The 15,203-nt window shown below is 42.2% G+C and overlaps 1 gene segment (V, D, J or C); it reads left to right on the top strand.

The window, feature by feature from the left end:
• Nucleotides 1-1,310: 1,310 nt before the first annotated feature.
• LOC112604968 lies at nt 1,311-1,799 on the top strand. The segment is given in 2 exon segments: nt 1,311-1,365; nt 1,486-1,799. Coding segments are annotated over 2 exon segments (369 nt in total).
• The last annotated feature ends 13,404 nt before the right edge of the window (nt 1,800-15,203 follow it).

The following is a 15,203-nucleotide window of genomic DNA, read 5'->3' as shown; positions in this document are numbered from 1 at the left end:
AAGCATGGCTTAATAGCATTACAAGATATTTTCAGTAATTTAGCATTATTTTGATACATTTTATTTTCAAATTTTTAAAGAAAGGACCAATTTTACATTCATAAAAAAAGTTGCAAGTACAGCACAAAGTACCCCCTCCTGTAATTGGAAACATTTGAGACTATACTGAAGACCTGATGACCCCACCCTCTAACACTTTACCATGTTGTAACCTCCCAATGCATTCATCATGCCTGCTGCCTAGACAGAGCTGATTTATCAAGACAGGGGAATTGCCATGGAGAAAGAGTAATTCACGAAGAATTGGCTGTGTGGGAGACTGGACTTTTATTAGTACTCAAATCAGTCTCCTAGAATATTTGGGGATGTTTTAAAAGATAATTTGGCAGGTAGGGGCTTGGGAATTGGAGTGCTGATTGGTCAGGTTGAAGATGGGATCATGTGGGTGTGGCGGTGGTTGAAGTGAGGTTTTCTTGCTGTCGTCCATTCCTGGATGGGATCACTGAACTGGTTGATTCAGATTACCTGTCTGGGTAGTGTCAGCTGACCAAGCAAGTGCAGCGTCTGCAAAATGTCTCCAATACTAATCTCTTAGGTTTTACAATAGTGATGTCATCCCCAGGAGCAATTTGGGGAGGTCCAGAGTCTTGCAGCCAGAGGCTGCTTGACCCCTAAACCATAATTTCTAATCTTGAAGCTAATTTGTAAGTCCTACAAAAGCAAACTGATCCTAGGGCAAGAATGGTGTCTTTTCAGGAAAGGGCTATTATCAATTTTGTTTCAGAGTCAAACTATAAACTAAATTCCTTTCCTAGGTCAGTTCAGCCCATTTCCAGGAATGCACAGGGACAGTTTAAAGGTTAGGTTAGAAGCAAGATGGAGTCATTTAGGTCTGATCTCTTTCATTGTCATAATTTCCTCAGTTACAATTTTTGCAGAGGCAGTTTCAAAGTGTTCCCTATAAACAAGATATTCTCCTAAACAGGCCCAATACACCAATAAAATACATTACTCCAGCTAGTCCTCAGGAATATTTCTAATTTTGACAACTATTTCAAAAATGTTTCTTATGAAATGGTCTCCAGGAAGAAACACAATCTCTGCAGACAAATCTGTGCTATCCTGGTCTGAGCTGGGACAGTGGGGACACTTAGCCTATGCTGAGTTACTGAGAACCAACCCCTGCAGCTGTGCCCAACCTGCCCCATCTCCTGTTGATTTGCATGTTCCCGGGTCACAGCCCACAGCCCTGAAGACTTATTAATGGGTTGGTCACACCCTGTGCAGGAGTCAGTCAGTCAGGACACAGCATGGACATGAGGGTCCCCACTCAGCTCCTGGTCTTCCTGTTGCTCTGGCTCTCAGGTAAGGAAAAGCATTAGCAATTTACTCAGCCTAGTGTGGTCAATATTGCCTAGCCATTCAGGGAAGGCCTTATAACATGATTAATTGTGTGCATATTTGTTTTTATGTTTCCAATCTCAGGAGTCAGAGGTGACATACAGATGACCCAGTCTCCATCCTCCCTGTCTGCATCTGTAGGAGACAGAGTCACCATCACTTGCCGGGCAAGTCAGAGCTTTAGTAGTTTAGCCTGGTATCAGCAGAAACCAGGGAAAGCCCCTAAGCTCCTGATCTATAGTGCATCCAGTTTGCAATCTGGGGTTCCTTCGAGGTTCAGTGGCAGTAAGTCTGGGACAGATTTCACTCTCACCATCAGCAGCCTGCAGCCTGAAGATATTGCTAGTTATTACTGTCAACAGTATTACAGTTACCCTCCCACAGTGTTACACACCTAAACATAAACGTCCCAGGGAAGCAGGTGTGTGAGGCTGGGCTGCCCCAGCTGCTCCTCCTGGTGCCTCTATCGGCTGGAAGTGTTCCTCAGATGCAGATTTAATGAAGGATAGAAATGATTACACATGAGGATTCTGTTTTATGGACTCAATTGAGATTCATACAGCAAAGGAAAAGTCACTATACATATTCTAAGCAGGAATTATTAGAATACAGAGAATTGTCTGAACTATTGTTGAAGTCAAAATAAAATGTAGAGATTCATCTCTACATTTATTGTTTTCTTTGGGAAGACAGAGTTGCAATATGGAGCATACAGGAAGACTGGGCGGTCTTACATATGTCAGAGGAACAAATAGAAGAGGCTTTATTAAAAATAAAGAAAAATGTTAGGTATTACCCTTTGAGAAAGTTAACTGGCACAAGTAAGGGTTGGAGCTGGCAACTGAGACTGGTCAGCAATGGTAGTGGGCAAAATTAGTCCTTGAGTTTTAGCAAGTTATCTGAGAAGATGTAGATAAAACTAGTTTCAGGTTACAACAAGTAGTCAGGCTCACAGAGAATGACATTCTGGGAGCAGTGTTTCATTCCTGAGTGCTTTTTTACCCTGGCTTCTTGACTTTGTTTTAGGTGAGTATCGCAGGAATGACCCAGTTCCTATGATGAACTTCCACATTACAAACTTTTAAAGTCCAACATATAAAAGTCGGGAAGCTTTATACTAGAAACAGGGGATTCTATGGTGCTCCTTCTGTAGAGACAGCTGCACCTGTGCAGGTGATAAGATCATGAGCTGCACACTTTGCCCTACTTTTTATTTTTTTTTGTAAATAAGTTGCCTGATTCAATGCCATATTATGGAAGAATTTCTTAACTGTGATGAAAGCACTTGGAAAATCCTCAAATAATATTTCATGCAGAAATATAACTGACAAGAAAGACAAATGCATGTACAGGAAAACAACCACTGTCCTCCTCATGTTGGATGAGGCCTGCTAAAAACACCTGACACCAGCTGTTAGTCTGATCCTTGATGTCTGGTATAATCTTAGGTTATTCTTCTTGGAAAGGTGGATGCTCAGAAGTGCCGGTATCCCCGTGAGTCCCAGTATGTGGCCGGGGTTACTTTGAAAAGGTTGATTTGTAGTTTAAGGTCTGAAACAGAAAATGAGCACATATGACGCAAGTTGCTGATACAAAACTAAAAACATAAGCATGCACTTGTTGAGCCCTGGAGCCTGTTATCTTCTGGAAGAGCTGGAGCCAAAGCTGGGTCACATATCAGTCTTGGATTTATTTAAAAATGTTTTATTTTATCTGTTTTGTTTTAATGACTCCTAGTTTTACTTTATATTAATTGGAGGATAATCATCATCTGATTTTGACATGTGTTCTTCACTGTCTTTCAGTCCAGACATATTCCCTTACATACTCCTGTCACCATATAAGGAACAGAGAACTATCACTTCATGATAAGTTTACTGTTTAACTTTGCTGAAATAGGTAATTATTTGGTTGCCCTTGTGTGTGTTGGCGTGGGGGAACCCTGCATCACCATAGCTTTGAGTTTCAATTTAGAGTATTCTATATATTGTACTTGAGGATACATGTAAAGGCATTCATTCCTTTGTACCAGGCCCTGTGGTCAGCAAGGTCTAAAATTGCATGACTGGAAACCCAATGTAACCCAGTTGTGTTCCTGTGAATCATAAGAGAGTTTCCTCCTACTTCTGACCTATGACTTCCTAAACCATTGCTTCATGTTAACATGGTCATCAGTTTAAAGATTCCGGAGCTTGCAGTGAGCTGAGATCCGGCCACTGCACTCCAGCCTGGGTGACAGAGTGAGACTCTGTCTCAAAAAAAAAAAAGATTCAGCACATGTTGAAGGAGAGTATCTGAAGTCAGTAGAAGGTCATAAAGTCATACCCACATGGACTTCCTTGGGTGAAGTATTTGATAGGACCAATAGATGCCATGATCATATGTCTATTATTTCATTTCTTTCTCCACGTTTTAGTGCCCCGATTATGAAATATTCCCATATCAATAACACATACAGACTCTAAACACGGTAATAGTCAATTATAGGTGAGCAGAAAAGGCAAACATTTATCTAGAACACAGAAGAATCCTAGTACAAATGTGTTACAGCCACCTCCAGGGAAAGTGATCTAATATCCCAAATTATCACCAAATTTCTGATGGTTATTTGCCTCTGCTGCTGAGAAGTCCCAGAAGTGGCAACAGTTGGATCAGCACTGGTGCAGATGGTGATGGAAAGTCACGGCTCATGTGTTGCACATGTGCACTCCAGCTCACCACAGCTGCTTTGTATAAACAATTATTATGCAAATACTGTGGGAGTTAAGGGAAAAGTCTAGGTTCGGTTAACCTGTGTAAAGGTGGATGATTCATGAGCATGGGTTGTTTGTTGTTGTTTCACCTATGGCAGACATTCTCTGCTGTTTTGATACAATTAAACAAATTTCTGCACACACAATTTCCTACTCCCATGGGTGCATTGACATGTCTCTTCTCTAGGGCTTCTTGTCTCTGATCTTCCAATCCGTTTTCTAGGATGTTGGCCAACCAGCTTCCCAGGAATCCATGTATATAATTAACTCACACTTCATTATTCACATTAGTTTGATTACCGTGTGTCCTGCTCAACTACCTTCTGACTCCAGGTAATATTTCACAGCCACCCATGATTGTGGCCATAGTGTGGGAGGAATTCACTCCTATTTACATGAATGTATGGTGTAGATTCATTCAAGAAGAAGCCTAGCTTTTTTCTTTGTCATTGTGGTTTTGTTTGTTTGTTTTTGTTTTTATGTTTTTCCCCTCTGGCATTAGCTGAATGGGAAAATCCATGAGATCATTGAACATTAGCATAAGAGAGGAAAGTTATATGGGAAACTGGAACACCTGTCATTCTAAGTGAAGCATGCTCTCTCTGAATCTCTTTTCACCCAATTCTGAAAGTGCAAACTCCATGGTAATACTGAGTAGTTCTGAACATCACCTGGACATATAAATTTTTGAGACTAAAATTCCCAGTGGATGAGGGGCAGCTCAGTCACATAGTTACCTATTGCCTCATGTGCAGATCTACTAGGGCCCTGAGATATTCTGAGAGCTGCATTTTAAACAGAAAATTGTTTGTTTGTTTGTTTTCTGTGCATTACACTGTCCTCCCCTAGAACCCCAGAGATTAACGCTGTGATTCTAGTTTGGAGCTGGCAAGAGAGTTCACAGTGTCCTCATCTAATACAGAAGCATCTAACCCAAGCAATGTGCTGGATCACACGACTCAAGCAACAGAGCCACCTGTATCAGAACCCAAACTTGCAGCAGAACTTCTCGTTCTCTGAGCCCACTCCAAACAGACAGCCTTGCAAGTAAGCTGATAAACAAGATGGTATAGTAGATCCAAGCGTGGAATGTGTTGTGACGTCACTACAGGGTCAGCTTGCCAACACTGTGGTTTGTTCTCATTGGTTGGAGGTGCAAGACGAAATTATTTTCCCTTACTTTGAAAGGAATGATCAGCATGACTCACTCCCCTTCTCTAAATCCCTGATATCTTCCCCAACGTGACAGGCCCTTAAATTTGTAGGGATGAATCCCATCCTCTGTTTCTCAGGTGTTTTCATTGTATATTGAGAATCCACATTATTTTCTGCTTATTGCATGATCTCATCAACATATTGTTGTGCGGGGTGTTGGTTTGTGAAAGGTCCACAGGATCAAGGTTTCTTCGGCCTATATTGTGACAGAGAGCAGGGGAGTTAATGTAGCCCTGGGCCGAGACTGAGGATATGAGCTCCTGTTCACCCCAGATGACTGCAGAACCTCCCAGAGACTGCGATGGACTTTGTCTTCACTCTGCAGCTGGGCGGAGGGTCTGGTCAAGCCCTGTCAGAGCCTCAGCACCATGCATCTGCAGGTGCCAGCAGAGGGCGCTTCTCACACTCATGGAAGGGGCGGGGAGGGCGATCTCCTGGCAACGGTGATGTCTGTGTATTTAAACCAGTAAGAAAGCCCCATAATTTGCATGTATCCCTCCTCTCACATCTAAAGTGGTCCCACCTCTCAGTATCTATAAGAGGTTTTTTCTCTGAGATGTGGCTGAAGCAAAATGTGCAAGTCAAAAGCAGCGAGCGAGATGTCCCCATGGCAACTCCTGGGGTTTCTGCTGCTCTGTGTTCCAGGTGAGAATATGTCGACAAAGCTAAAAGTGGGACCATTATTTCAATCAGTGATTTTTTTTTTTCATTAGGAACTCTGCCTCTTATGAAATTTAGTGTGTTTTCTAATATGAATTTATAAAAAGTAATGTATATGCTTCCTCCTTGTCTAACTAAATTAGTGGTGATTTTGATATATATACAGTCATGGTATACTAGTATTTTCTGTGTGTTGTTAGCCTCCAGGGGTAATATTGTGCTGACCCGTCCTCAGCCTTTCTGTCTGGGACTCCAGGAGAGAAAGTCACCATCACCTGCTGGGTCAGTCAGGGCATTAGCAGTAACTTACACTGGCACCAGCAGAAACCAAATCAAGCTCCAAAGCTCCTCATCAAGTTTGCTTTCCAGTCCATGTCGGGGGTCCCCTCGAGGTTCACTGGCAATGGATCTTAGACAGATTTCATCCTCACCATCAGTTGCCTGGAAGCTGAAGATGCTACAACTTATTACTGTCAGCAGAGCAATAGTTTTCCTTACACTGAGTTACAACCCAGAACAAAAACGAGCTCAGCCTGGCTGAACAGAGAAACTGGGGATACCCTATTCTTCTAATCATTGTAGGGGCATCTGGGGCAATGATCTATGCAATACCATGACATCTGCCACACCCAGAAGAGTTGAAACCCAAGAGTCACTGTCTTATAACTTCATCTTTAACAAGTCTTTTTCAGAATATGTGCACAGCAGTTGAAGATTACCTCTCCCTTTTCTTTCCATAGACTTACATAAAGTATTTTCTACAAGTTGGTAAAAAACAAACAAACACACACAAACTTTGGATATTTCTTCAGAGAAATAGTAATTCATTTATGGCAAATAGGTTTTAAAGGGTAAATATTAGAAGGGGAATAGGTGATGGCCTGGAGATGTAGTGACAAAAGAGCCCATGAACTCAGGTGTCAGTGAGTGTGGGTTCAAAGGAGTCACACAGTGATCTTATTTCAAAAGAAGTCCCCTGAAGCCTCAGGCTTTATAAGTCAGATTAACATTAAGGTTCACTTTCATCACTGTAGGAGTCAATGGGGAGTTCAGGAAGCAATGGATATTTAGGTTTTCATGTATGGAAACTGGTCCATAGGCAGTATAAATATAGACATTCAGCTAGGGCTTTTGAAAATAAGACTGTCTCCAAAATAATATTTATCTAAAGTAAAAAAAGAAATGAATCATTTATTGCCAGTCTTAGGAGCAGGATAGGTCTCCAGGCCTAAAGAGGTTGAAATTAAGAATCCTCAATTCTTCAATGTGAAATGCTTCACCAAAAATTGAGTATACCAAGGCACTCCCAAGCAAGAGAATGTAACTTTGGGAGATTAAAGAAGGTGATAAAACTAAATAGACATTTTGTTTCATATCTTGCTGGACATAGGAATTACAGGAGGATCACCCATGATCCTTAGAGAGAATTTCTGTTCTGCACATCAGAAACATTGTCTGTCTCCTCTTTCATTCTTATCCAAAATCCAAAGTGCTGTTTGAAGATGTATTTTTTTAAAATTTCGCCATACTTAATTGTAAGACCAGTATCCTACTGTGAATACTTGGTGATTCTAATATAAACTAAATTCATTTGTTTGACGTTGTTTGTTGTGCACTTATCTATGCATTCAAAAATAACTTTGGGGATACGATCTAGTCATTAGTGATGCAGACTGGCATCACAGTAAGCGACACTTTAATGATTTTCATCATATTTGGTCACAAAACTATATCACTTTTCAATAAACTTTTTTTTTTTTTTACCATACAACACATATTTTATTCCAAGGTGAAAAATATGATAAAAAATAATATGTCTACATTATGGTTTCAGGCATATGATGTTTCAAGTTGGAGAACACAATGTGGAGGATGTCGAATTTTGAGCCATGATTGGTTAAACCCAAATATCAAGTATGGGTGAGGAAGATATTATATTTTATAAGATACCTTAGTTCCTGTGTATCTGAGCTGTTTAATAGTATTTCAAAATATACTGTTTTTAATCTTTATTCCATGTATTCTCTGAATGTGCCCAAAAGTTTTCCAGCAGGACTTCCTTAAAATATCAAACTTTAAGGAAAAGAACATTGTAACGAATCATATTAGGTCCTGGTTTTGGATGCCTGCCTGAGATCACTCATCAGCTCCTCCTCTGCTTCTAAGGGCTGACTCCCCCACCCTCTCCAGCAAGTTCCGCCAACTATGAGGGCCTTTCTTCCTACTGTGTTGAATACAATTAATCATAATTGTATACTTTACATGCAAACTGTGTTTATTTAACATCAAGATAATGTTTGCTACTTTTGTCAATATGTTTTCCCACGTCTAGTTAATCATTTTCAACTGTAAAAGTCGTTTAGTTTTCTTAGTTGAGGAGATTGCACCATATTTCTTTTAATTAAAAAAAGAAACATATAGCTGCTTTTAAGGGATTTAAATTAATGTCAGAGTTTTCAGAACCAATAAATGCTATCATTTGAGGGTCAAGTGCATGTAAATAAATAAGATAATTTTTTATTCCAAGTACTAATATTCAGTAGGGGAATGAGCCATGCACAGAACAATAACTATATAATGAAACTGAATGGAATAATTTCGGTAGTTAATAAATTGCATAAAAATTAGGCAATGGTATGTGGTACCTGGAAGTAGAAGTTGTTCGTTTAAGTTGTTTGGGGAAGATCTTGGGGTTGTACTGAGGATGCATCTGAGTGGTATGGCAGCAGCCAAGTGACCATACAACCTGCAAAGACCATGGAGTCATCATGGGAAGGGCAGAGGTTGGGAGATTCCCAATAAACTACTGCACATTGAAAAATTTATTTTTACCACTTTAATAGTATAAAACCTAAACAGTCCTATAATAATCAGATGTCTTATGTGTTTTCAATTTCTTAAGAATATAATTTATCGTAATATCTTTTATCAAACACCTTGACCTGGATCACACTCAGGACATAGAATGTTCCCTTGCTCAGAACCTGGAAGCCCAGGTCTGCACCCTTATTGCTAATTGGTAGGCTCCCCAAAGCCCTTCCCTGTCACTTAAGCCTTCATCACCAGGTCCTGTGGGGTGGGATCACCTAAGGTAGGGGCAGCACTGGACACTGGTCATGGTACTCTGGCTTCAACTGCGGGGGCTGCATGTGACAGGGTTCATATGTCTCATGGAACTGAGAAATACTATTAATTAGGGAGCACAGCATTCACCTCCCACTTGATCAGACAGCACCACTCTGCTCAGAAGCCTACGGAGAGAGACATCAGTAATACTGGGGAAGATTTGTGTTCTGTTTCCACCTCAAATTCCGGGAGTAACACTCAGCTTCCCAGTTGCTAGCTTCCCTTTCAGTGTCTTCAAGATGGAGAGTTTACATCATCCATCTGGAAGCAGCAGAATCTGGGAAAGGTTCCAAAGATTCACTCACATGCTCTTTCTACCTTGTCCACCCCAGCTTGGTGTGATGGTCCTGGGATCATCTCTGCTTAATATTTAGCAGATTGGTTGTCCTGATGACATTACTGTTTGTGACCATCTCAAACTGCCCTGTCTCACATGGCAAACACTAGCAGTGCCCAGCCACAAACATGTACATTAGAATTAACTAAAATTAACAATGTAGTTCCTTAGTTGTTTTCACTACATTTCAAGCGCTCAGGAGCCACATATGACATATAACGGCTACCCTTGCAAAGCATAAATCTAGACATTTTCATCATCTTAAAAAATTATTTTCATTAGTGCTGATCTAAATGGTTACACTGACACATAGTTTTATAGCTCACAGCACAAACCTCAGGAGCTGTTATTCCAGAGAATCAGGTGATCTCAGATGCTTCCTGGCTGGTGCAGCCACTGTTTCAAGAATGAGAGGAATGAAGCTGACTAGACACATCCAGACCAGGGGCCCTCTACTCCCCAGCCTAGCCCTCCACTGTGCCCTCCAGGGCCCCTCACAACCTCACTATCTCTTTTCCAGAACCACATCATTGGCATCTCACATGGATCACAGACTCTAGCTGTGAAATTTTTTGTGATCATCTTTTCTGAACACACCTTATCCTCAACGAGGTGACTGGTTTATTGAGGAGAGGAATCATTTTGTGTTCCCTATAGAATGCAGCCTATTGATGGATGTAATAAGATCAACTCCATGAAAACCAATGAAAAAACTCAATCAAGTCTTATTAGAAAGCAGCATCTAAAATTCTATTTGATATTATGTCATAACCTGCCATTGAAGGGTAAGTCACAAACCTTGCCATTGGACAAACCCCATAATAAACATAAGATAGAAGTCTGATCTTAGAAATAGTGAAAATAAGGGTGGTGTTGTTACAGTATCAGCAGGCGCCCCCAAGGCCGGATGGGGTCTCATGTGTGACCTGGATCACCTGGGAGGAGCTGCCAGTGTGCTGAGTGGTGGGAAAACGCCCTCTGTGCTCTGAGACTGGAAGCCTCGCCTTGTCCTTCCTATTGCCTTGGCCATATCCGCAAAGCGCTCCTGCTATGAACTGAATTTTGATTCACAAATTCATACTTTGAATCTCCAAACTCCAATATTACTGTATTTAGACATAGAGGTTATGAAGAGGAAATTAGGGTCAAATGAGGTGAAAACAATGGGGTTCTGACTTAATAGGATTTGTATTCTAATAGAAAAGAAATATCATTGAGCTGTTCTTTAACCCCTCACCAGCCTCCAAGCGTGCACCAAGGAAAGCATGTACTTGCTTCTCCTACACATGCCCTGGCACATTGCTGAACCCATGAGATGATGTATCCAGAGAGGACATCTGGAAACAATAAACAGGGTTCTCACCAGAAAGCAAATCCTTCTGGACCTTGGTCTTGAAACTTCCAGGCTTCTAATACATTCACAATACATGTCTAATAAGTTAGTAATAAATGTCTGTGGTTGAAGCCATCCAGCTCAGGGTACGTTGGTGTGGCAGTCCCAGTAGACTCATCCACTGTTCCCACCTTATCTGAGCAGGATCAGCCTCAGGAGGCACCTTGTGGACTTTGGGACGTAGCTTTTCTCCTCTTGTTCTTGCTGTTCTTACTGCCTGGTGAGGAAGGGGAAGTCAGGCTTCAGCCTCAGATAGTTTGCATTAAACATGAACTTTCCTTGATGATGAAGTTGTTAGCCTGTTTTTCCTTCTGATCAGAATTGCACCAAGTTGGATGAACTACAAGCCTGGTATTAATATTTGGGGGTCTGCATGTCTGTTCCCCTACTTGGATGACAGTGAGCATGTGATGTGGATGCCATCTTCATCCCCCTCCATGTGTCCCAGGTGAGGGGCTCACTGTCACCTGCAGAGCTGGCCAGAATACGAAGAACATCCTAGCCTGGCACCAGCAGAACCTGGGCCTGGCTCTGAGCTCCTGCTGGCTCCTGCTGGCTCCTGCTGCCCTCCTGGACATGATCCCTGACTGGATCAGGGACAGTGGGACTGAACAGATGTCACTCTGGCCATCAGCAACCAAGATGCCTTCAGAAGTAGGTTCTCACTCCACCTGTCCCTGTCCTTTACAAATCTTCCCTAGTAACAGCTCTGCACAGGGGCTGCTAAGGGTCTGAAATGTTCTCAGAGGAACAGGCTGGGGGATATCTCAGAATTCAGATCCTCTCTTTGCCTCACACCCCCTTCCCACCACTTCTGTGGGCACCTCTAGTGTATCTTGTGGGCATCACTGTACGGAGCATGTCCGGATGTTTTCTCCCACCTCCTACTCCGAATTCATGATGAAAATTCATCCTCACTTCAGACATGGGCTGTCCATGCCTTGTTTCTCTTACATTCATGCCCTGGCACATTGCTGAACCCTAGTTATGACCCCACTCCATGAATCTTTGTGGAAGGGTCATGGTTGCCAAGTTGTGGTTATTGGAGACCAGAAAATAAAATGGCAACTATTGAGAAGCTTGTACGTGGGGCAGACATAGGCCGTTGTCAACAGAGTCCCAGCAGCTGGTGAGCTATGAAAGCTGGGCAGAGGGGAAGTTGGGCATGAGTCATGGAGGGTCTTCATCCTATGACCATGCAGCCTCTGAGCCACATGTGCTGCTTCGTTTGACAGAAATGACCAGAAGAGGACTTGTCTATGCTGAACTCTGGGGACAAAACCTCCTTCCATTCAGGAGCCAGACTCACTATCCATCTCCTGGGCATCTGCTGCTCTGTGATTCCACAGACCCCCCTCAGGTCACTCATGATCCTCAGCAATGGGCAGTTCACTGCTCTCTGCCCAGGGGGATATCGAAGAGGGTCCTGAGCTTTATGACCCTCAGGCCCTGGAGTGAGGAGGGGCCATGAGGTGGTGCACCCAGTGCTCATTTTTAACATTCACATTCAATTGATTAAAGTTTAAAACTATACCTTATACTAGCAACCAAAGTTATATCTCTTTATATATAAACATGTACCACATATTTATTTGTAAATAGATACATAGTATATTCAAATATATAAATGCAACTTATTTCTAAAATGTATGTATTCAATATGTAAAATTTATATTAGAAATTCTTATTAAAGATACACATAATGTTATGTTTATTTGTGTAGCATGTGTTCCTTTTCTTTCCAAGCAGAACAGAGTCTGGCTGAGTAAAGACTTTGAGGACATTTGCTGACCCTCCCTCTTTGACTCTAACAGGGTCAAAGTCATTCGGGTCCTTGGAGCCCAGTGAAAGTCTCTTTCACTTTCATTCTTGCCGGGCTGCAGGATACATGCTTAATGCAGCTCCTCTGAATTTGTGAGCAGTTTCCTTCCCTCAAGCACCTGCCAGGTAGCCCTGTGGGCAGGGCCTGTGGTTCCTCCCAGGTCTTCAGCACTGTGGCTCAGGAGAGCAGATGCTTCCCCCACAGCTCAGGGCCAGCGCCTGGCAGCTCTCAGGCACTGCCAGCCTGACTTTAGCCCTGGGCTAAGGACCCTATTCCAAACGTCTCCTCATTTATTGCACTACCTTAAGTCTGTCTTGTTCTTAAACTCAAAGTCTACATTTCTACAATTTCTAAAGCTAGCATTTGCCACCTGGAAAATTAGACATGTGAATTCATTGTCATTCTCAGAGCCTGGCCTCTTCCAGCCCCACCAGATGAAGTTGCCCATATCTTCTCTTCTGTCCACACAACTTTACTTACAATTACAGTGAAATGTAACATGTGGTAAAACTCTTATCGCCTGCACAGAAACCATCCTCTTCTCCTTTGGTGCCTAGGGCACCAGCTCTATCCTGCTGGGCATGGTGAGGACAGTGAGCCTCTCCCAGCCTGGGACAGGAGCAGGGATTAAGAGAACATGTGACGAGCTCCAAAATGCAATGTCAGGGGAGTGAAGGAGGGGCAGGGACTCTCGGAAGAATTTGATCCTAAGAAGATGGAAGGTGAAGAGCTTTGCTTCACCTTCTAAAATCAGTCACTTTATTTTAGATTTGGGAGCTGGGACACATGTTTCATTGCCCTGACTCCTTCCACATCTCCTCTTTCTCTTACAAGAGCTCTGACTCAGTCTGTCCCTCACAGATTGTGTCCTGAAAATATAATTTCCCTCCTAATATGAAAACAAACCAACAAACAAAACCCTCTTACTCCTATCATGTGCTGTGAAATCTGACCCCTAAACTCTGTGACACCCGGATAGCATAAGAGATAATCGTGGGACTTTATCCAAGATATTTTCTAGCTAAAAAGAATTCTCATGCTAGCTTTTCTCTCGGAGAAATTTTCTCTGTCTCTTGTCATAACTGACACCAGAAACAAGGTGGAAATATTTCCAAGAACAGAGTACAACCATGCACTCAGTGAGTTGAAAGACATCTCTTCCCCTTGCATTCGTTTCCAAAGCTGCCGTTTACATTACCACAGTCTTATTGGCTTCACACAACATAAATGTATTACCCTGTAGTTCTGGAGGTCAGAAGTCTCACTGAGTTAATGCTAAGGTGTCAGTAGGTCTGTAATCCTTCTGGAGGCACCAGAGAAGAGAATTGTATTCTCTGCTTTTTATCTTCCAGGTGCTCCCACATTTCTGGTTCCATGGCCCCTCCCTTCTTCAAGCCACATCCTTCCCCATTGTCCCAGCTCCTCTCTGACTGCAAGCCTGCTCCTCTATTTTAATGACCTTTGTGAATGTATTGATTTCATCTGGATAACCAAGTTGCTTATTCACAAAGTCCTTAACTTACATCCGTCAAGTTCTTTTTTTGCTATATAATGTAGAATTGTTATGATACCACTCCAATGACTGGAGGAACACCAGGGTTCTCAGTCTCACTCCCGTTTGTTTAAAACGACATGGACACGTGTGGAGTTGTTTTAAGGAGGGAAAAGTTTAATACACAAGAAGGAAGGAAGAAGAAAAGAGCTCCCCCATACAGAGACAGAGAAGGCGGGATTCGAACTAAGAGAAAATTCCATGTGCGGCGGAAAAGTGGCTGCTTATATGAGGAGGCTGAAGGAGGTGGTGTCTGATTTGCATAGGGCTTAGGGGTTTGGTATGAGCAGGCATGTCATTCATGTAGCCTGAGAAAAAACTGGCCCTCCCACCCTAGCGTTTTAATATGCAAATGCAGGGTGTCATAATGTTCTACACACATGGGGGTATGTGGGGGCAGCCATGTTGCCAGGCACATGTGGGGACAAGGAAGAAGAAGGTGGGAATTGCCATGTTTGACTGGACTCAGTTTCTAATGGTTGGTATTTGTATATCAAAGCTTGCCAGCCCAGCTCTAAGAACCAGGGCTTTCCTGCCAGACAAGAAATGTTTCTGGAGCTGCTTTAAAGAAACAAAACCTTCCCAAGGACCCCTTTTCCTCTCTATCTAAAATAATTTCTTAAAAACTTCTATAACACTTGGGTTCCAGAGATGAGGACATGGACATCTTTTGGGGTAGGGACATTATTCATTCCACCGATTCCACCGCCATAAACATATTCCCCAAAATTGTCCTTCTCTAAACTAAAATTTAAAAAATCACAAAGTATTTTTATGAAGCAAAAAAGCTGGACAAAGTCTTAGACTCAGTTTCCTCTAACTTGTGAGTTTTAACTGTTGGAGTAAGCTCACTCCTCTGTCTCTACTGTAGACTTATGGATGTACAGATAGTTTTAGAGGATTTTTAAATTTTGTGACCCAGTGTAAATAAAACAGAATCTGAG

Source organism: Theropithecus gelada, chromosome 13 (assembly GCF_003255815.1).
Source record: "Theropithecus gelada isolate Dixy chromosome 13, Tgel_1.0, whole genome shotgun sequence".
Taxonomy (NCBI): domain Eukaryota; kingdom Metazoa; phylum Chordata; class Mammalia; order Primates; family Cercopithecidae; genus Theropithecus; species Theropithecus gelada.
Note: the sequence above shows the minus strand (reverse complement) of the source record. Positions and strands in the feature narration are given on the sequence as shown.